Source organism: Oncorhynchus mykiss, chromosome 6, assembly GCF_057628025.1.
Source record: "Oncorhynchus mykiss isolate SJ-2025 chromosome 6, ASM5762802v1, whole genome shotgun sequence".
Taxonomy (NCBI): Eukaryota; Metazoa; Chordata; class Actinopteri; order Salmoniformes; family Salmonidae; genus Oncorhynchus; species Oncorhynchus mykiss.
In genome coordinates this window covers 31,824,760-31,851,629 of record NC_143027.1, presented here as the reverse complement: position 1 = coordinate 31,851,629, position 26,870 = coordinate 31,824,760, and the positions used below count along the sequence as shown (strand labels likewise).

The following is a 26,870-nucleotide window of genomic DNA, read 5'->3' as shown; positions in this document are numbered from 1 at the left end:
GGGAGGATGAGGCAGGGTTTAATCTTTTATTTGTATTGCTGTTAAAATTCCCTCTGCACTCACAAAGGTATATGTCTGACTTATCACAAAATACCTGCAGTTCCTCATCATTGTCTGTATCATCTGGGCCTGGGTTTTCCCAATGAGGTTGGGTTTCATTGATAATGACATTAGGTTTCTCTTTCCTTTCTGGTGTTTGACATATCTGTGTTGAAAAATAGGGAATGCTCTAGAATGATAGGGAATGATCTAGAACCTGGTTCAATGGTAGGGAATGATCTAGAACAGGGTTCGGCAAAAGGCGGACTGCGGGCCAAACCGGGCCACTATAATTGTTTTGGGCTCCCCAAAGTTTTAGGTCAAAATAAGACTACAATCATCAGGAATTATGCAGAAATCTGTTGACCAAGTACTCCAACGAATAGAAAACTAGATGTGATCGTGTTTTAATGTAATCAAAGTATGAAATTATTTTTATTTATGAATACAATCTAATTTTTGGCTTAGTTGTGGTCAATTTGTAGTGTACAAATTATTATAATTATGATCTGACATCTGGATCATCCCCTCCGACAAAAATCGTCCGGAGGCTGAATCTATATAGTTGCCTACCCCGATTTAGAAAAATGAATTATATGGAATGGTCTAGAGCAGGGGTGTCAAACTCATTTTACCCCGAAGACCGGCTGACATCAAAAAAATATATTTCCTTGCCTCAAAATTATGAATTGTCGATGCTCCCCGGCTCTCTAGTGATTATTAGAGAGCTGGACAGACAGTCAAGAAACTGTAGTTTCATTTTTAGTCGCCGGCGAGCAGAATTAGAATCCCTCGCGGTCCGAATGTTTGACACCCCTGAGCTAGAGTGATCTTTGTGAATTTCAGTGTGATATGCATCAATTAAATCAATATTGGGCATACTTTGAATGGGGGCAAGTTGCCATTGGGCAATATCAAATAAACAATGTATTGCACTCAACTTTCTGCAAACAGCAGCAGACTACATCATTATTTTATAATAGAAACCGAAAGCTGCGCGGCAGAGAGGGAAAAACGAATCTCAATTTGAGGGGCGGGGCAGATCAGATGTTATATACATAGACTGCTCAGATGTACACTGACAGAACTATCACTATCTTTCATCGGATAAGTTTCAATTGTCAGCATACGGATTTACTAACAGTATTTCTTAAAACAAACTTGCAAGACTTCACAACAACAACTTCTCAACAATATCTACTGAACATGTAAGTCATTTTCCATTATTAAGCTACAACAGACCTATTTTACAGAAATGTACTGGAGAAAAAAAGCTTAACAGCATATCAAGCAAATTATCTTATAATTTGTTAGTTATTACAATGGGCTGAATAAATGGTAATGTTAAAGCCTGTAGGTAAATATAAAAGTTGTAATGCATTGTACAGTATAACTTGTCATGAGTGTGTACAACTCCCTTATGTCTTTCAATCATCTCATAATGATTGTCATTATATACCAGCCGTTTGAGTCAGCTGAAATGTTGGATAGAGACAAAACATGACATATTGTTAGCCTTATTATAAGGATCATACATGCTTTTAACAAGTTATAAAGCATTACACCTGTAGGCTTTAAGTAAAGTGTTACTAAACTAATTCATTCAAAACATTCAATTGAGCTACGCTAATGTAAGGCCAAATAAATAATACATGAATTCCTCTTTCAGATATCTATCATGGAACTCACTATAACGCTTTTGAACGGGAACTCACTTCCCCTGACAGTTCCGCCACACACCACCGTGGGGTCTCTCAAGAGTTTGATTCAACAACACTTTGAAGTGGCCACAACAAAGCAGAGGCTGTTAGGCGTCAATGGGAACAACATCAGTCTCAGCGATGATTCAAAAACTTTGAGCGACTATGGCCTGCATTCAGGATCTAAAGTGATGGTGCTGATTACGGAGCCCGTTCCTATCCAGGTGTTCCTGAAAAACGAAAAGGGCCAGACACACACATATGATGTGGTGCCTGGTGAGACTGTAACCCAGTTCAAAGCCAAGGTACAAAACAAGGAGGCAGTCCCTGCCAACCAACAGAGGCTGATTCATGAGGGTAGGCAGCTCGAGGATGGCCAGAAGCTGGAGAACTACAACATCAGAAATCAAAGCACCATCTATCTGACGCTCCGTCTAAGGGGAGGCTGAAGAAACCCAGTATCGACCTGAAACCACCTGTCACATGAAGCCCTTAACTTATTATGCATTCCATGTCTATAGAGAAAAAGCAATCAATCTTGAACAAAAATGTGAATTGTTCTACATTTGAATTCAATTGTAAACTTTAAATTAAGCATGGCTGATATAGGCGTATATTAATGAGATTGTTATCAAGTAATAAACATGTATAAAACAAAAACTGTCAACCATCATTGTCATGGCTCCAACTCAAAAGAAAAGTCAAAGCAACATAAGGTACTGGTCAGTTTCTTGTCCGTTGTGCTATTGCTCTCTTATTTGACATGATAGAGACAGAGTAGTAACATTTACAGTTGAGTTGACTCAAACTGAGACAAGGCAGTCCACATGAGGAAACTACAGGCCGGCCTTGTCAGCAACATACACAATGTTTCATGGTCTGATGAAAATCCTAAACGTTGCACGTTCAGATGGTTTTAAATGAGTTTGATTCAAGGCCGAAACAGTTACTATTATTCATTTCCTACAGCACTTTTGCTTTGTTTCATCTTAAACTATACAAATATAAATGTGTATCTATGAAGAATAGGTAACATGTATTTACCATTGCTCAAACCAAAATACACCTTGGCACAAAGGAAGCATACTCAAGTGTTTAAATTCATTCAATATTTTAAATATCAGTTAGAATACAATTAAGACGTATTATTTCAGTTATAGGTTATTTTGCATGTGAGCAACACATTGAATGTGTTAGGATTTCGTTAGTTTTGCACCTTGTGTAGCATTTGACCAAAGTCCTAAACACCCCCCCCCCCCCCCCAGTCAATTTGCCTGGTTGTACCAGCTTGCTGCACTGGCATTCACAGGCCAGCCCTTGTAACATTATGTAACTCCTGAGGCACACACACGGTGCCCTCTTCATTCAGTCATTTGGGAGAAGATCTTGGGAGGCTTCACTTCCTCACAGATGCAAGCTAAGCATTCCAAAATAATGCCACCAATTTGGTAAACAGCACTCAAAACTGAAAACACAAAAACACAGATTGGCAACAGAGCACCACGGTATATTCTAAATGTATGCATCCTTAAAAGAAAAGCCAATGAGAACTGCTCACCTGTACAGGCACATAGTTGATGTTGATGAACTGGAAGGGGGTCCACACTTTCCAGTTCATCTTCAAGGCAGGCCAATAACTACTATTCACCTTTCTCTGGAGTCTGCCCCCCTCTTACCCTAAAACAGCATTAGAATGGATTCAAATGCATGTACAGGCATGACAATAGCTGTCTGTGCCCAATAATGTTTGTCCCATCTTTTGTGCTACTACCATATTGTGCTGCTGCCATGTTGTGTTGATAGAAGACTTCCCAAGGCCGAGAGAATGCCACTGAAAAACACGTAGACAGTTTATTTGTTGTCATGGTGGTGGTCAGAGTTGAAGAAAGTTTTCTTTAAGTGAATTCAAACAATGTAACTATGATAAAAGCAACTGTTGTCAGGAAAGACAAGGGGGGGTTCTCAGAGCAGAGGCTGATTGGCTGAAAAGACAGAGAGAAAAGTGGAAAGGGCTTGGCAAAGGACACATTTACCTTGGCATAGTTTGCAAATCAAAGTAGCCCCATATTCTTACGAGTCAACCACAAACAGGGCTGGGGTGTAATTGATTACATGTAAACTAAAAATACAGATACTTTTGAAAAACTAGATGATTTCTTCTCAGATTACTTTGAAATTCAGAAAGGACATTAGCAAAAAAATACATTATGAAACCTTTATTTTCTCAATAACATTCAATTTAATATTGAAAAAAGTTGCATGTGGGGCCTCCTGAGTGGCGCAGTGGTCTAAGGCACTGCATTGCAGTGTTGCGGCGTCACTACAGCCTGGGATCGAACACAGGCTGTGTCAATGCCGGATGTGACCATGAGTACCATGGGTGGCGCACAATCGGCCCAGCGTCATCCGGCTTAGGGGAGGGTTTGGCCGAGGGGGCTTTGCTTGGCTCATCGCGCTCTATCGACTCATTGTGGTGGGCCTGGCGCCTGCAGGCTGACTTCAGTCATCAGTTGAACAGTGTTTCCTCCGACACATAGGTGCAGCTGGCTTCCTCAGTCTCGCGCTCCCCTCCTGGTCTGCGTCTTACCAAACGGCGTGCATCACAGACACCAGGGATCCTCAACTTCAGTCGATCCACCTCAACACTACCCCTGTTATCACTGCTTTCAGCTGCTCTCTGCTCCGGAAAGAAAAGCAGGCCACAGCTCTCGTCAGTCTCAAAGGTTACATCCGTTTCCAAAACACTGCCTCCATTATCTACCGGCTGCATGTCATGTTTTGTATTTCAAATAGTACCAAACTAAAACCTGAGATATTTTGGTTTGTTTGTTTTTAGTTTTTGTTTCTTGAGGCCTGTCATGCAAACAGCGTCCGCCTGAAAATTGTTGTCCCCCCCAGGCCCCTTGAAAAGTTTCTGAGACCCCCTGAGGCTCCCTAGTTGAGAATCACTGTTGTAGTGTAAGTTTGCAATACATTTTCTTTGGTATACCTTCCCAATCTGCCTTCTTAGATAAATTGGAGCATCTTACGCCATGACTATAATGGCTGCTAAGTCATATGGCTAAAAATATAAACACCCAAGCGTTCTCTGCTCTCATTGACAGAAATTAGAATGACCAAGAATTCTGCCTCAAGGCACATCTGTAATGTAAAATGATTTTGTATTTTACTAACAGGACATCAGCGGTGGAAGGTGTCCTCACATACTTAGTGAGAGAATAGGCTAAGCTTCATGGGTTGGCACAGGAAACAACAACAAACACTAAACACCTATACTTCTCAGAAGTCTACACCTGATTGAACTGCTTTTAACACCACTTCCCTCAGCTGACATGGCAGACATCAGTTCTGACTCATTAGAATCACATCAGTCAAATGCACAGAGATCATTGACCCCTGTAATTATCCATAGAGGCAGAAATGAAAGAGGAGTTAAGTTACTGGATCATAATCATAAGTTACATAATCATAAGTTACTGGAGAATATAGAAGTTACTGTACATCCACTGGTTACTGTTTGTACTAGAGAACATACGGGTGAATAACGTTGGGTACAGTCTGACTAAGATGTGTAGTCTGAATGACATGATTCAACTACTGACAATATAAACATGTGTTGACATCATTTTGGGGAGGATGAGGCAGGGTATAGTCTTTTATTTGTATTGCTGTTAAAATTCCCTCTGCACTCACAAAGGTATATATGTCTGACGTATCACAGTTCCTCATCATTGCCAGTATCATCTGGGCCTGGGTTTTCCCAATGAGGTTGGGTTTCATTGATAATGACATTAGGTTTCTCTTTCCTTTCTGGTGTTTGACATATCTGTGTTGAAAAATAGGGAATTATATAGAATGATAGGGAATTATCTAGAACCTGGTTCAATGATAGGGAATGATCTAGAAAAGGGTTCGGCAAAAGGCGGACTGCGGGCCAAACTGGGCCACTATAATTGTTTTGGGCTCCCCAAAGGTTTAGATCAAAATAAGACTACAATCATCAGGAATTATGCAGAAATCTGTTCACCAAGTACTCCCACGAATAGAAAACTAGATGTGATCTTGTTTCAATGTAATCAAAGTATGAAATTATTTTTATTTGTAAATACAATCTAATTTTTGGCTTAGTTGTGGTCAATTTGTAGTGTACAAATTATTATAATTATGATCTGACATCTGGATCATCCCCTCCGACAAAAATCGGCAGGCGACTGAATCTATATAGTTGCCTACCCCGATTTAGAAACATGAATTATATGGAATGGTCTAGAGCAGGGGTGTCAAACTCATTTTACCCCGAAGACCGCATTCGGTGTTCAACGACGTCTGGAGAGCGGCACTGACATCAAACAAATATATATTTCCTTGCCTCAAAATTATGAATTGTCGATGCTCTCCGGCTCTCTAGTGATTATTAGAGAGCTGGACAGACAGTCAAGAAACTGCAGTTTAATTTTTAGTCACCGGCGGGCAGGATTGGAACCCCTCGCGGTCCGAATGTTTGATTAAATTAAATCAATATTGGGCATACTTTGAATGGGGGCAAGTTGCCATTGGGCAATATCAAAGAAACAATTTATTGCACTCAACTTTCTGCAAACAGCAGCAGACTACACCATTATTTTATAACAGAAACCGAAAGCTGCGCGGCAGAGAGGGAAAAACGAATCTCAATTTGAGGGGCGGGGCAGATCAGATGTTATATACATAGACTGCTCAGATGTACACTGACAGAGCTATCACCATCTTTCATCGGATAAGTTTCAATTGTCAGCATACAAATTTACTAACAGTATTTCTTAAAACAAACTTGCAAGACTTCACAACAACAACTTCTCAACAATATCTACTGAACATGTAAGTCATTTTCCATTATTAAGCTACAACAGACCTATTTTACAGAAATGTACTGGAGAAAAAAAGCTTAACAGCATATCAAGCAAATTATCTTATAATTTGTTAGTTATTACAATGGGCTGAATAAATGGTAATGTTAAAGCCTGTACGTAAATATAAAAGTTGTAATGCATTGTACAATATAACTTGTCATGAGTGTGTACAACTCCCTTATGTCTTTCAATCATCTCATAATGATTGTCATTATATACCAGCCATTTGAGTCAGCTGAAATGTTGGATAGAGACAAAACATGACATATTGTTAGCCTTATTATAAGGATCATACATGCTTTTAACAAGTTATAAAGCATTACACCCGTACTGTAGGCTTTAAGTAAAGTGTTACTAAACTAATTCATTCAAAACATTTAATTGAGCTATGCTAATGTAAGGCCAAATAAATAATACATGAAATCCTCTTTCAGATATCTATCATGGAACTCACTATAACACTTTTGAACGGGAACTCACTTCCCCTGACAGTTCCGCCACACACCACCGTGGGGTCTCTCAAGAGTTTGATTCAACAACACTTTGAAGTGGCCACAACAAAGCAGAGGCTGTTAGGCGTCAATGGGAACAACATCAGTCTCAGCGATGATTCAAAAACTTTGAGCGACTATGGCCTGCATTCAGGATCTAAAGTGATGGTGCTGATTACGGAGCCCGCTCCTATCCAGGTGTTCCTGAAAAACGAAAAGGGCCAGACACACACATATGATGTGGTGCCTGGTGAGACTGTAACCCAGTTCAAAGCCAAGGTACAAAACAAGGAGGCAGTCCCTGCCAACCAACAGAGGCTGATTCATGAGGGTAGGCAGCTCGAGGATGGCCAGAAGCTGGAGAACTACAACATCAGAAATCAAAGCACCATCTATCTGACGCTCCGTCTAAGGGGAGGCTGAAGAAACCCAGTATCGACCTGAAACCACCTGTCACATGAAGCCCTTAACTTATTATGCATTCCATGTCTATAGAGAAAAAGCAATCAATCTTGAACAAAAATGTGAATTGTTCTACATTTGTATTCAATTGTAAACTTTAAATTAAGCATGGCTGATATAGGCGTATATTAATGAGATTGTTATCAAGTAATAAACATGTATAAAACAAAAACTGTCAACCATCATTGTCATGGCTCCAACTCAAAAGAAAAGTCAAAGCAACATAAGGTACTGGTCAGTTTCTTGTCCGTTGTGCTATTGCTCTCTTATTTGACATGATAGAGACAGAGTAGTAACATTTACAGTTGAGTTGACTCAAACTGAGACAAGGCAGTCCACATGAGGAAACTACAGGCCGGCCTTGTCAGCAATATACACAATGTTTCATGGTCTGATGAAAATCCTAAACGTTAAACGTTCAGATGGTTTTAAATGAGTTTGATTCAAGGCCGAAACAGTTACTATTATTCATTTCCTACAGCACTTTTGCTTTGCTTTATCTTAAACTATACAAATATAAATGTGTATCTATGAAGAATAGGTAACATGTATTTACCATTGCTCAAACCAAAATACACCTTGGCACAAAGGAAGCATACTCAAGTGTTTAAATTCATTCAATATTTTAAAAATCAGTAAGAATGCAATTAATTAATTATTTTGCATGTGAGCAACACATTGAATGTGTTAGGATTTCATTAGTTTAGCTCCTTGTTTAGCATTTGACCGAAGTCCTAAACACCCCCCCCCCCCCCCAGTTAATTTGCCCTGTTGTACCAGTTTGCTGCACTGGCATTCACAGGCTGAAAAGACAGAGAGAAAAGTGGAAAGGGCTTGGCAAAGGACACATTTACCTTGGCATAGTTTGCAAATCAAAGTAGCCCCATATTCTTACGAGTCAACCACAAACAGGGCTGGGGTGTAATTGATTACATGTAAACTAAAAATACAGATACTTTTGAAAAACTAGATGATTTCTTCTCAGATTACTTTGAAATTCAGAAAGGACATTAGCAAAAAAATACATTATGAAACCTTTATTTTCTCAATAACATTCAATTTAATATTGAAAAAAGGTGCATGTGGGGCCTCCTGAGTGGCGCAGTGGTCTAAGGCACTGCATCGCAGTTTTGCGGCGTCACTACAGCCTGGGATCGAACCCAGGCTGTGTCAATGCCGGATGTGACCGTGAGTACCATGGGCGGCGCACAATCGGCCCAGCGTCGTCCGGGTTAGGGGAGGGTTTGGCCAAGGGGGCTTTGCTTGGCTCATCGCGCTCTAGCGACTCATTGTGGTGGGCCTGGCGCCTGCAGGCTGACTTCAGTCATCAGTTGAACGGTGTTTCCTCCGACACATTGGTGCAGCTGGCTTCCGGGTTAAGCAGGCGGGTGTTAAGAAGCACGGCTTGGCGGGTCATGTTTCGGAAGCAAACACTCTACATCAAAACTCAGACGGACAGACAGGGTCTCCTCAGTCTCGCGCTCCCCTCCTGGTCTGCATCTTTCCAAACGGCGTGGAAATTACAGATACTTTTGAAAAACTAGATGACTACTTCTCGGATTACTTTGAAATTCAGAAAGTACTTTATTTAAATACATTATGAAACCTTTATTTTCATTATTTTCTCAAAAAAAGATGCATGTTGGGCCTCCAACCGTTCTTATTGTACTAGTTCTTATTTCATCAACACTGTCAAGTACAAGTATATTAAGGTTATAATATTGTAGAGAACAATGTAATTATTAATTATATGTAATTTATAATGACCAAGGTCACAGAAAACTACGTTTTGACATTCATTTCGTAGCACACTCTTGATTGCCCCGTTTTTCTCTACGTCATTAATAAGCAGTGAGTGAACGCCCAATTTACTAGGCTGGCAGCTAACGTTAACTACATTCATTGTCAAAGCACAATATTTGTTCAACAGTTGTGAAATGACAATTAGAACATCTATAAGAACAACAGTTAAATTGTGTATCACCATTTAATCCATGCTTAATAACATCAACAATGGTCTATCGTTTTGTAAACTAGCTAGCATACGCTGACATTTGCTTAAATGCGTTGCTAGGGTTACACAGTACCACAAATTGTCTTGAGAAGCATGTTTCTCAAAATAAACCAAAAAGTAAATGTTCTCCCCAAATAATTTTGATACTTAAATATGAAATGTCATCCCACATCCCAGGCTTGCATTGGTGCTGGCTGAATCCCTATTTCGGAAATTGTGGCGTTGTTGACAAGTTGGCTATTTTAATGTGTTCGGCCTATATTGTTTTTCCGTGATTCACTGCCATTATTAATCAAAGATCCGAAAGGAGGAGTATGATAATTCCGCCCCGGTGGTTTAAAGGCTCTTATTGGCCAAGACATATAGTGTCAGCTGTCCAGGGTTTCTAGACGTCATTGTTCCCGGCCCGCACGAGTGACCCTGCCGCCATCACTTCACAGTACCTTTTGGCTGGCACACTGCTGTGACACGACACAGGAAGCTGAAATAGTGAATATCCAATGATATACATAATTCTGAATTTCCCGTCCCTCATTGGCTCTCCGCTGAGAACCAGAACGGGTGGCTCTCCGCAAGCTTGTGGTGCTGAAATCTTGACTTGCTATGATAACGATGTAATGGCAATGAGACATTTCACTGTGGAACCCAATAAACACCACCAAAATGGACGATGATTTGTTCCAGTTAAGACAACTCCCGTGAGTGTATATATACAAAAACTTATTAATTTCTAATTTGATCGTAAATGGGTCATTTTGTTAAACCGACCCTTCGCCCACAGCCTTTCTTTCGTGATTGCTTGAATTGCAGCTGTTGGGTGACAATGATCTCTTGTCATAATAATATGTGCAACATTGTATTCCTATTTTGTGCTAGTCAGAGTACTCTACACGAATACAATGTGGCATGTCGAGGAACTGACGGGCGTTTTGTTTGAAAGCAAAGCATCAATGACCGGTAAACAGTAACCCTGACCCAAATGCTCATATGGGTGCTACAACAATGTCGGCTAGTATTTGTATTTATTTTTTACTGATAGTGACAGTGTGCATATTTCCCAGGGGGTTCATTCACATCATTGCCTACTGTATATGCAGCTACTGCCTTGCCAACATCATTCGTCATGCCTTTGTTTTGGTCATGCATGAGTTGAACCAGTTTGTTAGAATGGGGTGGTTAACATCTAATATGTTACACAACATGTAGCCTATTTTCATTTTATTACAAATATTTCTGCTAGCAATGGCCACACATTTAACCTAACAATTACTGTAGGTATACTGTAGGTAACAGATGTATATGTCAGCCTATTACTAATTATTTAGTAGCAGCAAATATAACCATGATTTGGAATGGTTTTAGAATATTCATACTACAATTGTATCTATTGTGCATGAAAATCTATTACGTTCATTTATGTTTATTGACAAAAATACACACTTTTCACTGAAGCTGGTCGACCAGAGTTGTCCACACCTGGCTATCACCATCAATTTCCAACTATGTTTCTATTGAGACTCTCCTTTTTATGTGTAACATTCTCTTTACAAGTGTTCCTATGCCAGTAAAGCAGTGACTTGGCAGTAGGCCCAGTTACTACCTAAAAATTGTAGAACTGAAATTGTGCAATGTGACTGTGGTAGCAAACTGTCTTTCTCCCCAGTGTGAACCTCAAAATAATATTTCCAAACAGGATCCATAGATCTTATGCTATTATGATGGTTGAGGCAATTAGGCCTCATTGCAACTTTCTTGCAGAAAGTGCAATGCCATCAACACAACGGTTTACAGAATCTGTCCATTGAGCAATGCCCTTCTCCAAGTCTATATGGGATAAATGTGGGATTGTTTTGTACAGAACTGAAAGAAACAGAACCACAGTAAGCAAGGCATGTTGATTTCTAGGCTCCTCACTGGGCGATCAGCTGTATTTCTTCTGCCCTTGGCAAATCTGTGTAGTAATCACTGTGATTAAGACATCACTGGGCTGGCTCCATGTTCCTTTTACAGTGTTCCACCCTCTATCAGCGGTCTGTCATCTTACAAAATGTGGAGTTTATAAGCTTGATGTACAGGTAACATACAGGTGTTTAAGGTATTGTCTAAATTTGAGAATTGTATTTTTCTTAACATCAAATCTATTTGTGGTCTACACACAATTATTAGGTGGCACACAAGTTTGTCAGTTGTGAACAGCAGTGCATGACTTACCTCTGTTTGCCTGGGAGGAACAGCTCATATCACCTAGGCAACAGCCTCTCATTCTCAGCTGCATTCAGCTGTGTTGGCACAAACTTCTTTACAGTAGGCTGGCAAACTGATCCAAGTTGATCTTCCTGGCTTTCTCTATTGCAGCGTGGTCAAGTTCCGTCGCACGGGTGAGAGCACACGCTCTGAGGATGACTGCTTGGGGAGAGACCAGGAAGTCCAGATCGATGGGAGGCAGGCTTACATGGAGTCTGTGGCACTTCACGATGGCGCACTAGTACCCCGGGAGTTTGCCAACCCAACTGATGGTATGACTGGGTCCCTCCTTAGCCATCACTCTGACTGTCCCATCCAAATTCAAAATAACTTCCATATGCATAAAATCGCCTTCCAAATCAAATCAAATCAGATTTATTTATATAGCCCTTCTTACATCAGCTGATATTTCAAAGTGCTGTACAGAAACCCAGCCTAAAACCCCAAACAGCAAGCAATGCAGGTGTAGAAGCACGGTGGCTAGGAAGAACTTCCTAGAAAGGCCAAAACCTAGGAAGAAACCTAGAGAGGAACCAGGCTATGAGGGGTGGCCAGTCCTCTTCTGGCTGTGCTGGGTGGAGGTTATAACTTTCCCCTCTCTCCTTCCACCTACCCCCTCAGGGGACTGGGATCTTATAATGGCCCTTCTCTTTAATGAGATTGACTACAGTTACTCATTGCGTACACATTTATCATAGTAACTTGCAATCCATACTTGCAACTCATCATCTGTATGTTATGTCATTTCCTACTTGAGTTGGTATAAAAATTTATTGTTAATTGGTTACACCTCTTATTCTCCTCAGACACTTTCATGGTGGAGGATGCTGTGGAGGCCATTGGTTTTGGGAAGTTCCAGTGGAAACTCTCCATCCTCACTGGTCTGTCCTGGGTGAGCAGCCATGCTTAAGACAGTTCGAGAGTAAAACATAACAGTTTCATAACATGTTGTGTATGTGCTGTATTTCAAACCTGTACATGTGAGTATAATGTATATGAGCGCAATTCACTGTGTCTTCATTGTTTCCTTTCCCACCGGTCCTTATGGCCACTGTTTGTTCAGATGGCTGATGCTATGGAGATGATGATTCTAAGCATCCTGGCACCACAGCTTCACTGTGAATGGAGGCTTCCAAGCCTGTGGGTGGCGCTACTCACCTCGGTAATGCCGGTCTCATTCTTACATTGATTACCAGTAACACTAAATGATGACTGGATTGGTGGGCTAACGGTAGTTAAAATCAAATGAAATGTTTTCGTCACATGCACAGTTTACAACAGGTATAAAAGGTGCAGTGATATGCTTATGTGCTAGCTCCCTCAACAATGCAGTACATTAATCAATAATAACAATGAGTTGTTGAGAAGGTGGTGCTGATTGTATGGACTAGTAGTGGTAGTGATGAGTGTAATAGCAGTAGCTATTGATGTTAATGCAGTCTTACACTGTCACATTTCATTACTGACAAGGCCTCTACATATGTGATATCCATTTCCTCTGTTTTTTTAACTCCAGGCGGTGTTCATTGGAATGATGATCAGCTCTTCCATTTGGGGGAACATATCCGATAAGTATGGCAGAAAAACAGTGAGTTCAACGGCAGGGTTTATTGTGGTGGAGGTCTATATCGAGTTCTACTTGGCATTTCACAGCAGTTGGGTCATTCCACTTATTCGGTGCCTTTTTAAAAGTGTAACTTAGTCCCCAAAAAAACCGTTTGATTTCACCTAAATTTTTACATTCTGTCTTAAAAAAACACATGTTCAACTTGATAAAAAAGAGGTTAAATAAAAAAATAACTATAATAATTTAAGTTTTAATGTCACATGCACAAGTAGAGTGAAATGCTTTTTTTGCCAGCTCTAACCCAAACAATGCAGTTTTCAATAACAATGTAATAAAAAAAAATAACAAGGTACAACAAAAACACACAAGATATAGAAATAAGAAGAACACGATAAAGTAAGTAAGCATACTATATATAGGGTCAGTTCCAGCACCATATTTACAATGTGCAGGGATATTGGATCGATAGAGGTATATATGTATGTAGGGTGACTTGGCATCAGGATATACATAAACAGAGTAGCAGCAGCGTATATGTTGATTGTATGTGAGTGGGTGTGTGTAGACTCAGTATAATATGTGCATATTATTTTTACAAAGAGGCAAAAATATGAATAAAATACAAAGGTCAACTAAGATAGCAGTCTTACTGTATGGGGATAGCAGTGCCTTTTAAGTTCCAAATAAAGTCACATGGTTGACCATAACAGAGAGGAGAGGAGGAGCTTGAGTCTTATGAGGGGTTCATGGCTCTGTTTAAATTAATTTTTGATCATCCTGCGGAGGGCAGAGAGGGAGGTGAGCGTTTGCTTCAGCTCCAGCGGGGGTATCAGACGGCTGCTGAGTATGCGCTTACCTTCTGGACAGTAGCAGCTTCCAGTGGATGGAATGAGCCGGCGCTCAGCACGTTATTTAGAAGAGGTCTGCGCGAGGAGGTCCAAACGGAACTGGCCTGCTGAGATGACAACCTCACCCTGGACACAGCCATTGCGATGGCCATCCGTCTGGATAACCTCCTCCGGGAGCGTTGGCATCTACATCTCTTCAAATCAAATCAAAATCAAATGTATTTATATAGCCCTTCTTAGATCAGCTGATATCTCAAAGTGCTGTACAGAAACCCAGCCTAAAACCCCAAACAGCAAGCAATGCAGGTGTAGAAGCACGGTGGCTAGGAAAAACTCCCTAGAGAGGCCAGAACCTAGGAAGAACCTAGAGAGGAACCAGGCTATGAGGGGTGGTCAGTCCTCTTCTGGCTGTGCCGGGTGGAGATTATAACAGAACATGTCCAAGATGTTCAAATGTTCATAAATGACCAGCATGGTCAAATAATAATAATCACAGTAGTTGTCGAGTGTGCAACAGGTCAGCACCTCAGGAGTAATTATCAGTTGGCTTTTCATAGGCGTTCATTGAGAGTATCTCTACCGCTCCTGCTGTCTCTAGAGAGTTGAAAACAGCAGGTCTGGGACAGGTTTCACGTCCGGTGAACGGTCAGGGTTCCATAGCCGCAGGCAGAACAGTTGAAACTGGAGCAGCAACATGGCCAGGTGGACTGGGGACAGCAGGGAGTCATCAGGCCAGGTAGTCCTGAGGCATGGTCCTAGGGCTCAAGTCCTCAGAGAGAGAGAAAGAAAGAATTAGAGAGAGCATACTTAAATTAACACAGGACACCGGATAAGACAAGAGAAATACTCCAGATATTACAGACTGACCCTTGCCCCCCGACACATAAACTACTGCAGCATAAATACTGGAGGCTGAGACAGGAGGGGTCGGGAGACACTGTGGCCCCATCCGACGATACCCCAGGACAGGGCCAAACAGGCAGGATATAACCCCACCCACTTTGCCAAAGCACAGCCCCCACACCACTAGAAGGATATCTTCAACCACCAACTTACCATCCTGAGACAAGGCCGAGTATAGCCCACAAAGATCTCCGCCACGGCACAACCCAAGGGTGGGCGCCAACCCATACAGGAAGACAACGTCAGTGTCTCAACCCACTCAAGTGACGCACCCCTCCTAGGGATGGCATGGAAGAGCACCAGTAAGCCAGTGACTCAGCCCCTGTAATAGGGTTAGAGGTAGAGATTCACAGTTTTCTCCCTCTTTCGGCGAGTGTTCAGGATCAGAGCCTGAACCCATGGAGGAAGGGGTAACACGCCTTCCCGCGGCGGATCAACGGGCTGGGGTTCTGTACTGTGGCCAGGGAGGGCACAAGCGCCAGCGGTGTCCGTTACTTCAGAATCTGGGATCCACTAGAGCAGAGGGACTGTTACGTGACATTACATCCCCTGGAACAGGAGTGAGTATTCCATCTACTGCTCTTCCTGTTAGACTCTTTTTAGTACCATCACTCTGGCTGACTGTCCCGCATGTCCTGTGTCTACAGCTTTATGGATCAGACCCTTGCCTGCTCTCTCAATATTGCTACCTACCTGCTCTCCTTTCCTTTTCCGGTTCAAGGTCTTGACTGTCGGCCTCTAGGATCCGGAACCATCACACACGTCACCCAACCACTCACCCTCACCGTGGAGCCCAATCACCAGGAAAATATCCCCTTCTTCATCACCAGTACACCCGTTCACACCCGTTCCTCAGCCTACTTTGGCTTCAGCGCCATAACACTACCATCTCATGGTCGAGGATGAGAATCACCGACTGGTCACCTGAATGCCGGAAGACCTGCTTTCCTGTCCCCTTTCGTTCCATGTTGGTTGAGAGTCTGGTTGCCCTCCAGCCCAACATCCCGGAGGAATATCAGGATCTAAGGGAGGTATTCTCCAAGACTAATGCTACCTGTCTCCCTTCTCATCACCCCTGAGACTGTGCCATTCACCTGTTTTCCGGTGCTACACCTCCGCGCAGACACATTTACCCTCTGTCAGTGGCTGAGACCCAGGCCATGGAGAACTACATTCAAGATGCGCTCCAACAGGGTTTCATCCGCAGGTCCACGTCCCCTGCGTCGGCTGGTTTCTTCTTTGTGGCCAAGTAGGGAGGATTACGCCCTTGTTTCGATTATTATGGACTCAATGGCATCACCACAATGTATCGGTACCCTCTCCCGCTGGTGTCATCAGTCATCGAGCAGCTCTGCGGGGCCAGGTTCTTCACCAAACTCATTCGCATCCGGGAAGGGGATGAGCGGAAGACTGCCTTCCACACAATGTCTGGTCACTAAGGGTACTTGGTTATGCCCTTTGGCTTAGCCACTGCTTCGTAAGTGTTCCAGGCATTCGTCAACGAGGTGTTCAGGGACATGCTCGGACATCAGGTGGTTGTGTACATCGATGACATCCTGATCTTCTCGACCAACCTGGAGGATCACATCACTCACGTTTGAGCACTCCTGGAATGTGTCTTGGCTAACCACCTGTTCACCAAGGCGGAGAAGTGCCAATTCCACCAGAGGGCTGTCTCCTTCTTGGGCTACCAAATCATCCTGCAGGGAGTGAGAATGGAGGACAAGAAGGTAGATGCGGTAAGGCCATGGCCAGTCCCAACCACCATCAAGGGGTTACAACGGTTTTTGGGGTTTGCCAACTTTTACCGCCGCTTCATCAGGAACTTCAGCGCCATCGGTGCCCCTCTCACCTCCCTCCTCAAGGGTGGGCCTAGTAGGTTGGTTTGGTCTCCAGCAGCTGACAATGCCTTTCATCTCCTCAAGGGGTGTTTCACCCCCGCCCCCTTGCTAAAACACCCAGATCCTACGTTACCTTTTGTGGTTGAGATAGACGCATCAGAGGTGGGTGTAGGGGCAGTTTTGTCACAAAGACAGGGGGACCCACAAATTGTATCCTTGTGCTTTCTTCTCCAAGAAACTGTCCCCCGCAGAGAGGAATTATGACATCGGCGATCAGGAGCTCTTGGCAGTGAAGTTGGCATTAGAGGAGTGGAGACACTGGCTGGAGGGTGCCAAGGAACCATTTGTCATCCTCACTGACCATCGGAACCTCGAGTATATACAGACAGCGAGGAGACTGAATCTGCGCCAAACCAGGTGGGCCCTCTTCTTCACAAGTTTCAACTTCACGCTGACCTATCTCCCAAGTTCTAAGAACGTCTATGCCAATGACTTTACCCGTAACTACGATTCGGGAAAGGGCACCCATAATCCCATCCTCCCGAGTCGTGTCCAGTGGTTTGGGACGTAGATGTGGACATCCACCAGGCTCTAGAGAGGGAGCCCGCACCCCGGAATTGTCCTCCCGCATGCATCTAAGTTCCCACAGGGATAACAACTCCTGTTCCGTGTGTGCTCAAATCAAGTCCCCCGGAATGCTCTAGCAGGGAAGCTCCTGCCGCTTCCCGTGCCTCAGCGACCTTGGTCCCATCTATCCATTGACTTTGTTACTGAGCTTCCCCCTTCTGATGGTTTCACCACCATTTTGGTGGTAGTGGATAGTCATGTCGCTTAATTCCTCTTCCTGGTCTTGCCACTGTTCTCCAGGTTGCTGAGGCACTCTTCCATCAGGTCTTCCGGCATTATGGCCTTCCAGGGGACATCGTCTCGGACCGTGGCCCCCAATTCACATCCTGAGTATGGATGGCCTTCTTGGAGAAGCTCGGGGTCACGGTTAGCCTCACAATCGGGCATCGACCTCAGTCTAACGGGCAGGTGGAGAGCATGAATCAGGAGCTGGGGAGGTTCCTGAGGAGTCCTGGCACTCATCATTACGTGCACCCACACCTGGACTCCATTACCTTCATAATTTCCTCCCCATTACAGTGCCTTGCGAAAGTATTCGGCCCCCTTGAACTTTGCGACCTTTTGCCACATTTCAGGCTTCAAACATAAAGATATAAAACTGTATTTTATTGTGAAGAATCAACAACAAGTGGGACACAATCATGAAGTGGAACGACATTTATTGGATATTTCAAACTTTTTTAACAAATCAAAAACTGAAAAATTGGGCGTGCAAAATTATTCAGACCCCTTAAGTTAATACTTTGTAGCGCCACCTTTTGCTGCGATTACAGCTGTAAGTCACTTGGGGGTTGTCTCTATCAGTTTTGCACATCGAGAGACTGACATTTTTTCCCATTCCTCCTTGCAAAACAGCTCGAGCTCAGTGAGGTTGGATGGAGAGCATCTGTGAACAGCAGTTTTCAGTTCTTTCCACAGATTCTCGATTGGATTCAGGTCTGGACTTTGACTTGGCCATTCTAACACCTGGATATGTTTATTTTTGAACCATTCCATTGTAGATTTTGCTTTATGTTTTGGATCATTGTCTTGTTGGAAGACAAATCTCCGTCCCAGTCTCAGGTCTTTTGCAGACTCCATCAGGTTTTCTTCCAGAATGGTCCTGTATTTGGCTCCATCCATCTTCCCATCAATTTTAACCATCTTCCCTGTCCCTGCTGAAGAAAAGCAGGCCCAGACCATGATGCTGCCACCACCATGTTTGACAGTGGTGATGGTGTGTTCAGGGTGATGAGCTGTGTTGCTTTTACGCCAAACATAACGTTTTGCATTGTTGCCAAAAAGTTCAATTTTGGTTTCATCTGACCAGAGCACCTTCTTCCACATGTTTGGTGTGTCTCCCAGGTGGCCTGTGGCAAACTTTAAACGACACTTTTTATGGATATCTTTAAGAAATGGCTTTCTTCTTGCCACTCTTCCATAAAGGCCAGATTTGTGCAATATACAACTGATTGTTGTCTTATGGACAGAGTCTCCCACCTCAGCTGTAGATCTCTGCAGTTCATCCAGAGTGATCATGGGCTTCTTGGCTGCATCTCTGATCAGTCTTCTCCTTGTATGAGCTGAAAGTTTAGAGGGACGGCCAGGTCTTGGTAGATTTGCAGTGGTCTGATACTCCTTCCATTTCAATATTATCACTTGCACAGTGCTCCTTGGGATGTTTAAAGCTTGGGAAATCTTTTTGTATCCAAATCCGGCTTTAAACTTCTTCACAACAGTATCTCGGACCTGCCTGGTGTGTTCCTTGTTCTTCACGATGCTCTCTGCGCTTTTAACGGACCTCTGAGACTATCACAGTGCAGGTGCATTTATACGGAGACTTGATTACACACAGGTGGATTGTATTTATTATCATTAGTCATTTAGGTCAACATTGGATCATTCAGAGATCCTCACTGAACTTCTGGAGAGAGTTTGCTGCACTGAAAGTAAAGGGGCTGAATAATTTTGCACGCCCAATTTTTCAGTTTTTGATTTGTTAAAAAAGTTTGAAATATCCAATAAATGTCGTTCCACTTCATGATTGTGTCCCACTTGTTGTTGATTCTTCACAAAAAAATACAGTTTTATATCTTTATGTTTGAAGCCTGAAATGTGGCAAAAGGTCGCAAAGTTCAAGGGGGCCGAATACTTTCGCAAGGCACTGTATATGTCACTCTCCCAGGTTCACTAACCAGTTGTTCTTGTGTCTCGGCGTACTAACTTATGTTAGTGTCGTGTTCTTGGTTTTGTTGTTTTATTAAAAAGTTTCACCTGCTTCCAACTTACCGCATCATTACACTCACCTGCTTTTACACTATGATTTGACTATTAGCTGTTCAGTGTTTCTTTTGAAAACAATATGAAAAAGGAATAGTTTCACCATATTAAAATGTGAGTTCTGTTCACGTAACAGGATTTACCTTAAAATGAGGGACAGACTTAAATGAATCACTAATCACATGAAATAAATAGGTCTTTACATTGATGGTGAGAACTTGGAGAAATGTTCTGGTTAAGTGGATTTAAAATCTTCCTAGAAGTCACCAGAGGGACCTCTTGTGTAAAATTATGCATTTTAGCAAGTCTTCATTTATATAAAAATCTGATTGAATTCTGCATGTGGTCCATATTAAAGAGCACTTCATTTAATATAGGCTTTTCAAATTCAATATTGGTGCACAATTTATACTTAATCTCAAAGGGATGCAAAATACACTCATTTCGTGGAATGACCTAGTTATGTGCTTTGACAGGCTTTCATGAGACATCAGTTTCATATCAACGTCTTGGGCAGAGATGGGGAATAGGGATATCCATGACAGTGTGATATGTGGTAGAGATAGTTAGGGTATTTTGCTGTCTGTGTCAGAGCTCACAGTTGTGGGTGGGTGTGTGTGTACACAGGGTCTGAAGATGAGTGTGGCGTGGACCATGTTCTACGGTGTACTGAGCGCCTTTGCCCCCGTCTATGGCTGGATCCTCTTCCTCCGTGCCCTGGTGGGATTCGGCATCGGAGGAGCCCCACAGTCGTACGTATCCCTTACTGTTGGCATTATAGAAATAGCTACAGTATACTGTAGTAAGACACAGTATAGGATTGGGTTATGTTATCTACCCAGTTATAAGTGGGCTACAGATTGACTCTATATTAATGACACACAATAATAGTTAATAGAAGTAGCATAATAGTCATATGTCCTTCTCCCTTCAGGGTGACACTGTATGCAGAGTTTCTCCCCATGAGGTCCAGAGCCACCTGCATCTTGCTAATCGAGGTATGACTTATCTATCACTTAGTAAGAGTTACACTCTAGTCTGTGGCCTGTCCAACTCAACTCCTCTCTCCTGTGCTTCTATCTCTCTGTCCAACTGTGCAGTCATCCTGTGAGGTCCACTTTTAACTCTGTCAAGTTTGTCATTGATTTGAGACATTAGCAGGTCTGTGAGGTACAAATTGATCCACTTGTTTGTGAGTGATCCTCTTGATGCCACGTTTTTGGCCTTTCAGGAGCAGGATAGATCTCCACTGAATTGGATCAATGAAGCTGCTTCAATGTGCCAGGGAACTCATCATGCCAACCATTTGCTGTTCCTATTGCTGTGCCCCTGCAGATATTCTGGGCGCTGGGCACTGTGTTTGAGGTGCTGCTGGCCATCCTGGTGATGCCCACTCTGGGCTGGCGCTGGCTGCTCGGCCTCTCCACCATTCCGCTCTTCATCTTCGCTATCCTCTCTTTTGTGAGTATGCAGTAGTGTAAAGTATTTATGTAAAAATACTTTAAAGTACTATTTAAGTAGTTTTTGGGGTATCTGTACTTTACTCTGCTATTTTTGACAACTTTTACTTCACTACATTCTTAAAGAAAATAATCTACTATTTACTCCATACATTTTCCCTAACACCCAAAAGTACTCGTTATATTTTGAATGCTTAGCAGGACTGTAAAATGGTCCAATTCACGCACTTATCAAGAGAACATCCCTGGTCATCCCTACTGCCTTTGATCTGGTGGACTCACACATGCTTTGTTTGTAAATTATGTCAGAGTGTTGGAGTGTTCCCCCTGGCTTTCTGTAAATTAAAAAAACTATAATATGGCACCATCTGGTTTGCTTAATATAAGGAATTTGAAATTATGTGTACTTTTAGTTTTGATACTTTAAAACCAAATACTTTTACTCAAGTACTATTTTACTGGGTTACTTTACTTACTTCACTTTTACGTGAGTCATTTTCTACTAAGGTATCTTTATGAAATTGGGTACTTTTTCCACCACTGGTATGACAGTAACAGCTACTACCAATTCACTTGAATTAATTTATTTTACACTATTAAACGACTGACCCTTTGGTTTTGGAAACAGTGGCTGCCAGAGAGTGCACGCTATGACGTGTTGACAGGGAACCAGGAGAAAGCTCTGACTACCCTGAAGCGCATCGCCAAGGAGAACGGAGTCCCCATGCCCCTGGGAAAACTAATTGCTGCCAGACAGGTACAGCCCAGCACATTAAGATATATTGTATGGAATACGTACAGGGCATACTAAAGTAGTTTGGCTTGTTTCAGTTGTTTATCTGTCATATCGTGTTTCTTGACTGTTTGTCAATTAGGAGGACCGTGGGAAGTTCCAGGATCTTTTCTCACCGCATTTTCGCTGGACCACAATTCTGCTGTGGTTTATTTGGTAAATACATTACTTTACATTTCCTCATTTCTAGATACAGGTAATTAAAAGTTAGTAGATCACATCTGATGACTAATTTAAAGTCTTACATACTTTGATTGAACATCTTCATACATTTTTTTAATGTAACCTTTATTTAACATAAGAGTTGCATCTTTAATTATCCCAGTTTTCCTCATGGGAATCCTTAGATTGACTGTTTTATCTCTTAAGGTTCTCTAATGCATTCGCCTACTATGGCCTGGTCCTGCTCACAACTGAGCTCTTCCAGGAGGGGGGCGCCTGTGGGGGTGAGTTACTGCTCCTTCTCCTCTGACATCATCAGTAACACTCACACAAACACTCTTAAGGATAGTATTAACCTGCTGAGCCCAAACCATCTTATTCAACTAAAAATGTATATTTTTGTAATGCTTTAACCAAGAGTAACTCCAATTGACCGCAGGTTACATTAGCCTTTAAGTCTCAAGGTCATTTCAGGACCTTGTGATTCTGGAGGGTTGCAGTGGGCACTGCTAAGTGTGCATCACGTGTTTCTTGTGTTATGTCTCGCTCTAGAGTCAAAAGGTAGTAAGAGGGAGCCCAGGTGTAGCCTGGAGTGTAAATACCTGACCTCAGACGACTATAAGGACCTGCTGTGGACCACCCTGTCTGAATTCCCAGGTATACATCTTCGACCTCCTGCTTTCAACTAATAGTCATAATACTGTTAAACACAATTGCATGGGGAGCAGGGTACTGTGGAATAAAGTAGGTTGTAAATGGTTCTTATTGATTAAAAAGACTAGTAGAATATCTGAATAGATTGGTTGATGTATAATGTTGGGCAGGCTTGCTGGTGACTCTGTGGGCCATCGATCGTCTGGGCAGGAGAAAGACCATGGCACTGTGCTTCTTTGTCTTCTCTCTCTGCCTTGTGCCACTCTACGCTTGTGTAGGGAGGTAAGACCATCCAATACAAAATGACAAAGTTATTACTTTTAGGATTCGCAATGCACTACTCTATGACAAACATAACACTGTGGTGGATCCGCAACTGACAACACAATAACAGTGTTGTTGTTGTTGTTGTTATTAACATTGTTGTTGTCTGTGCTTCAGGACCTGGCTGACAGTATTGATATTCATCGCCAGGGCCTTCATCGCAGGAGGTTTCCAGGCTGCTTATGTCTACACCCCTGAGGTGAGGTCATAGGCCATACAACCCCATGTATCCTGTGGCTACATTATCGACTCAATAGAATGCCAGCTCTTACTTTAAAAACAAAGATTATACTAAATCGCAGACGTCAGGTTTCTGTTCAGTTTAATTTCTTTGATAGATTTGTGACTAAACGAAGGGATAGTTATTTGGTTCGTACTCTTCTTCTCCATTGGTTTCTAATAAGTATTACAGTGTCAATATGGTACAAAGTAAATTATACTGTAAATAAAAATAATGCGTAAAACTTGACATTCCCTTTTGCGTAAACAGCATGAAGTGTCTGTTCTGAATGTTAATAAATTATGTATTCCCATGGTGTTCTCCTGACTCCTCAGGTATATCCAACAGCAACCAGAGCATTAGGTCTGGGCACTAGTAGTGGAATGGCTAGAGTGGGAGCCCTCATCACACCCTTCGTTGCACAGGTAAAATTGAAAAAAAGGTTACCACAACCAATATATAAAGAATATTTGTACATAATGTGTACTGAAAGACATTCACGCCATCACATAGAGAGTTATCCTACCTAGGCTGGTGATACGGTTTTCATTCCTCCCCCTGTTCTGCAGGTGATGTTGGAGTCTTCTGTGTACCTGACTCTGTCAGTGTACAGCATCTGCTGCCTGCTGGCTGCCATCGCCTCCTGTGCTCTGCCCATTGAGACCACTGGCCGGGGCCTCCAGGAGTCCAGCCACCGTGAGTGGGGCCAGGAAATGATGGGCCGGGCCCCTGCCAACAGCTCTGGGGGCATCCCACACTCCGACTCTGGGTCCCAGGAGGACGGAGCACATGCAAGAGGGTGGTGAAGGAGGGACGCTGGAGTGGAAGAGAGAGGCAATGAAGGAGAAGGAAGCTAGGCAAGCAGCCCTTGTCCATTCTCAGCTCAAATGTGTCATTACTGGTTTGTATATACGCACCACAGTGACTTGAGAGAGAGCCTGCCACCAAAATGTTATTCAAAAACATTTCTCTCTCATTTTAATCTTCAACCACTACCACTGTCATGATTTTTGCCAATGTAGGATAACCACACTCTGAGTGAGACAGAGCTCAATCGATTATCCTGAGTATACACTGGGTGGTAGCAGGGAGAGAAACTGTTCAGGGTGGGTTTGTCATTCTTATATCTCAGTATTTGAATTTCATATTATGAGGGAGAAGAACAGCGAGATTTATAGTAACAGTGAGAGTGATAGTGAAAGAGAGTGATAGAGGACATTGCTTTGTTGCATTGTTTCTATTAACCTGTTTCTTTTAAGATAGCCTTAAAACAATGGTTCTACTCAGGTCCTACCACTCAGTTTTGGATAAGGGACACATTGAGGGCTTTTGAGATGTGACGTCAAGGGCCCCAAAAAATCCATTATATTTTGCAAAGCTATAATGAAAACAATGACATGTAATGAATTGCTATCTAATGATACAATAATTACCCATTCAACATAATCAAATCTGTGCATCTGGGGTTGTTTGCAGATTCGCATCACCACGTTAACCATCCGACATGATGCACTTCATAGAGGTGTGAAGTCACAAATCTCAGTTACGCTTCAGTTTAGACACTTATATACTGAATACAAATATAAACGCAAGATGTAAAGTGTTGGTTTCATGAGCTGAAATAAAATATCCCAGAAATGTTCCAAACGCACAAAAAGCTAATTTCTCTCAAATGTCCACAAATTTGTTTACATCCCTGTTGACATCTGGCTTCTTCACCTGCGGGATCGTCTGAGACCAGCCACTCGGACAGCTGATGAAACTGTGGGTTTGCACAACCAAATAATTTATGCACAAACTGTCAGAAACCGTCTCAATGAAGCTCAAATGCGTGCTCATTGTCTTGACCGTACTGCAGTTTGGCATCGTAACTGACTTCAGTGGGCAAATGTTCACCTTCAATGGCCACTGGCACGCTGGTGAAGTGTACTCTTCACGGATGAATCCCGGGTTCAACTGTACCGGGCAGATGGCACCGTGTGTGCGAGCAGTTTGCTGATGTCAACATTGTGAACAGAGTGCCCCATGATGGAGGTGGGGTTATAGTATGGGCACTCATATGCTACGAATAACCAACACAATTGCATTTTATCAATGGCAATTGGAATGCAAAGAGATAGCGTGACGACATCCTGAGGCCCATTATCGTGCCATTCTTCCGCCGCCATAACCTCATGTTTCAGCATGATAACGCACGTCCCGATGTCGCAAGGATCTATACACAATTCCTGGAAGCTCAAAGTGTCAACGTTCTTCCATGGCCTGCATACTCACCAGACATGTCACCCATTGAACATGTTTGGGATGCTCTGGATCGACATGTACAACAGTGTATTCCATTTCCCGCCAATATCCAGCAACTTCGCACAGCCATTGAAGATGTGTGGGAAAACATTCCACAGGCCCCAATCAACAGCCTGATCAACTCTATGCGAAGGAGATGTGGCACACTGCATGAGGCAAATGGTGATCACACCAAATACTGACTGTTTTTCTGATCCATGCCCCAACCTTTTTTAAGGTATCTGAGACCAACAAATACATATCTGTATCCCCAGTCATGTGAAATCCTTAGATTAGGGCCTAATGCATTTATTTAAATGAACTGATTTCCATATTAATTGTAACTCAGTAAAATCTTTGACAATTTTGCATTTATATTTTTGTTCAGTGTAAATGAGGCAATCAAAATAATTACGTAAAGTCTCTGTGCAGCTGGCATAAGCATTCATTAGCACTCATATTCTAGACCTGTCTTGAGAAGGTCGTAATGTTATTTATCATGATGACTATAGTTTATGTAAATTAGGAAAATTGCATATAAGTACTGATGAAAGTTCATGCCAGGGTTCATGCCAGATGTTATAATGCTCATATATGCATTTTGAGGGTTTTATGTATATTCCATGAAACTGAAGTGCAACTGAAATATTTGAACTGTACTATACTTGATACTGTCACCTCTTAACATAGTCACCCAAAGTTGTCAGTCTCGTACAGTAGTAATTACACTACATGGGTGAAATCATTCAAAGCAAACATAATCACATGGTTTTTCAGGGTACACCCCATGACAGCTTTTGCTTACTGGGCAAAAGTAATCTCTGTATATACTGTACCAAAACCTGGGTTGGTTGTTGTTGTTTTTGTTTGTTGGTGCGGGGATGGTCTTTGTCCCCTTGTAAAAATAACATGTGAAACAAGGTGTTGTTAAAAATGTTAAAGAACCTTGGTCTCCTACATGCCTGCCTTTGCGATTTAGTGCTGCATTAAGTGTCTGTGCACAGATTCTTATCACTGGATGTAAATGTGTATGATACAATAATAAATTATGTTTCAAAGGAGAAAGAATGTTGAATTGTGGTGGTATTTA

The 26,870-nt window shown here is 42.4% G+C and overlaps 3 protein-coding genes across 3 annotated transcripts; all 3 read left to right on the top strand.

The window, feature by feature from the left end:
* The first annotated feature begins 1,107 nt into the window (after positions 1–1,107).
* LOC149982831 (polyubiquitin-like) lies at positions 1,108–2,399 on the top strand. Its single transcript, XM_090237674.1, has 2 exons — positions 1,108–1,247; positions 1,709–2,399. Exon 2 carries the CDS (start codon positions 1,718–1,720, stop codon positions 2,186–2,188), a length of 471 nt encoding a protein of 156 aa, XP_090093800.1. The 5' UTR covers positions 1,108–1,247; positions 1,709–1,717; the 3' UTR covers positions 2,189–2,399.
* A 4,106-nt stretch (positions 2,400–6,505) lies between these two features.
* Positions 6,506–7,566, top strand: ublp (ubiquitin-like protein). Its single transcript, NM_001124609.1, is given in 2 exon segments — positions 6,506–6,596; positions 7,063–7,566. A coding segment is annotated over 1 exon segment (471 nt). The 5' UTR covers positions 6,506–6,596; positions 7,063–7,071; the 3' UTR covers positions 7,543–7,566.
* A 2,420-nt stretch (positions 7,567–9,986) lies between these two features.
* On the top strand, positions 9,987–26,845 carry LOC110525743 (synaptic vesicle 2-related protein). Its single transcript, XM_021606150.3, has 16 exons — positions 9,987–10,293; positions 11,951–12,111; positions 12,646–12,731; positions 12,903–13,001; positions 13,356–13,427; positions 20,512–20,636; positions 20,819–20,882; positions 21,220–21,345; positions 21,973–22,101; positions 22,220–22,293; positions 22,507–22,583; positions 22,852–22,956; positions 23,124–23,235; positions 23,395–23,476; positions 23,833–23,922; positions 24,067–26,845. The coding sequence occupies exons 1-16, from the start codon at positions 10,259–10,261 to the stop codon at positions 24,301–24,303; spliced, it is 1,674 nt and encodes a 557-aa protein (XP_021461825.1). The 5' UTR covers positions 9,987–10,258; the 3' UTR covers positions 24,304–26,845.
* The last annotated feature ends 25 nt before the right edge of the window (positions 26,846–26,870 follow it).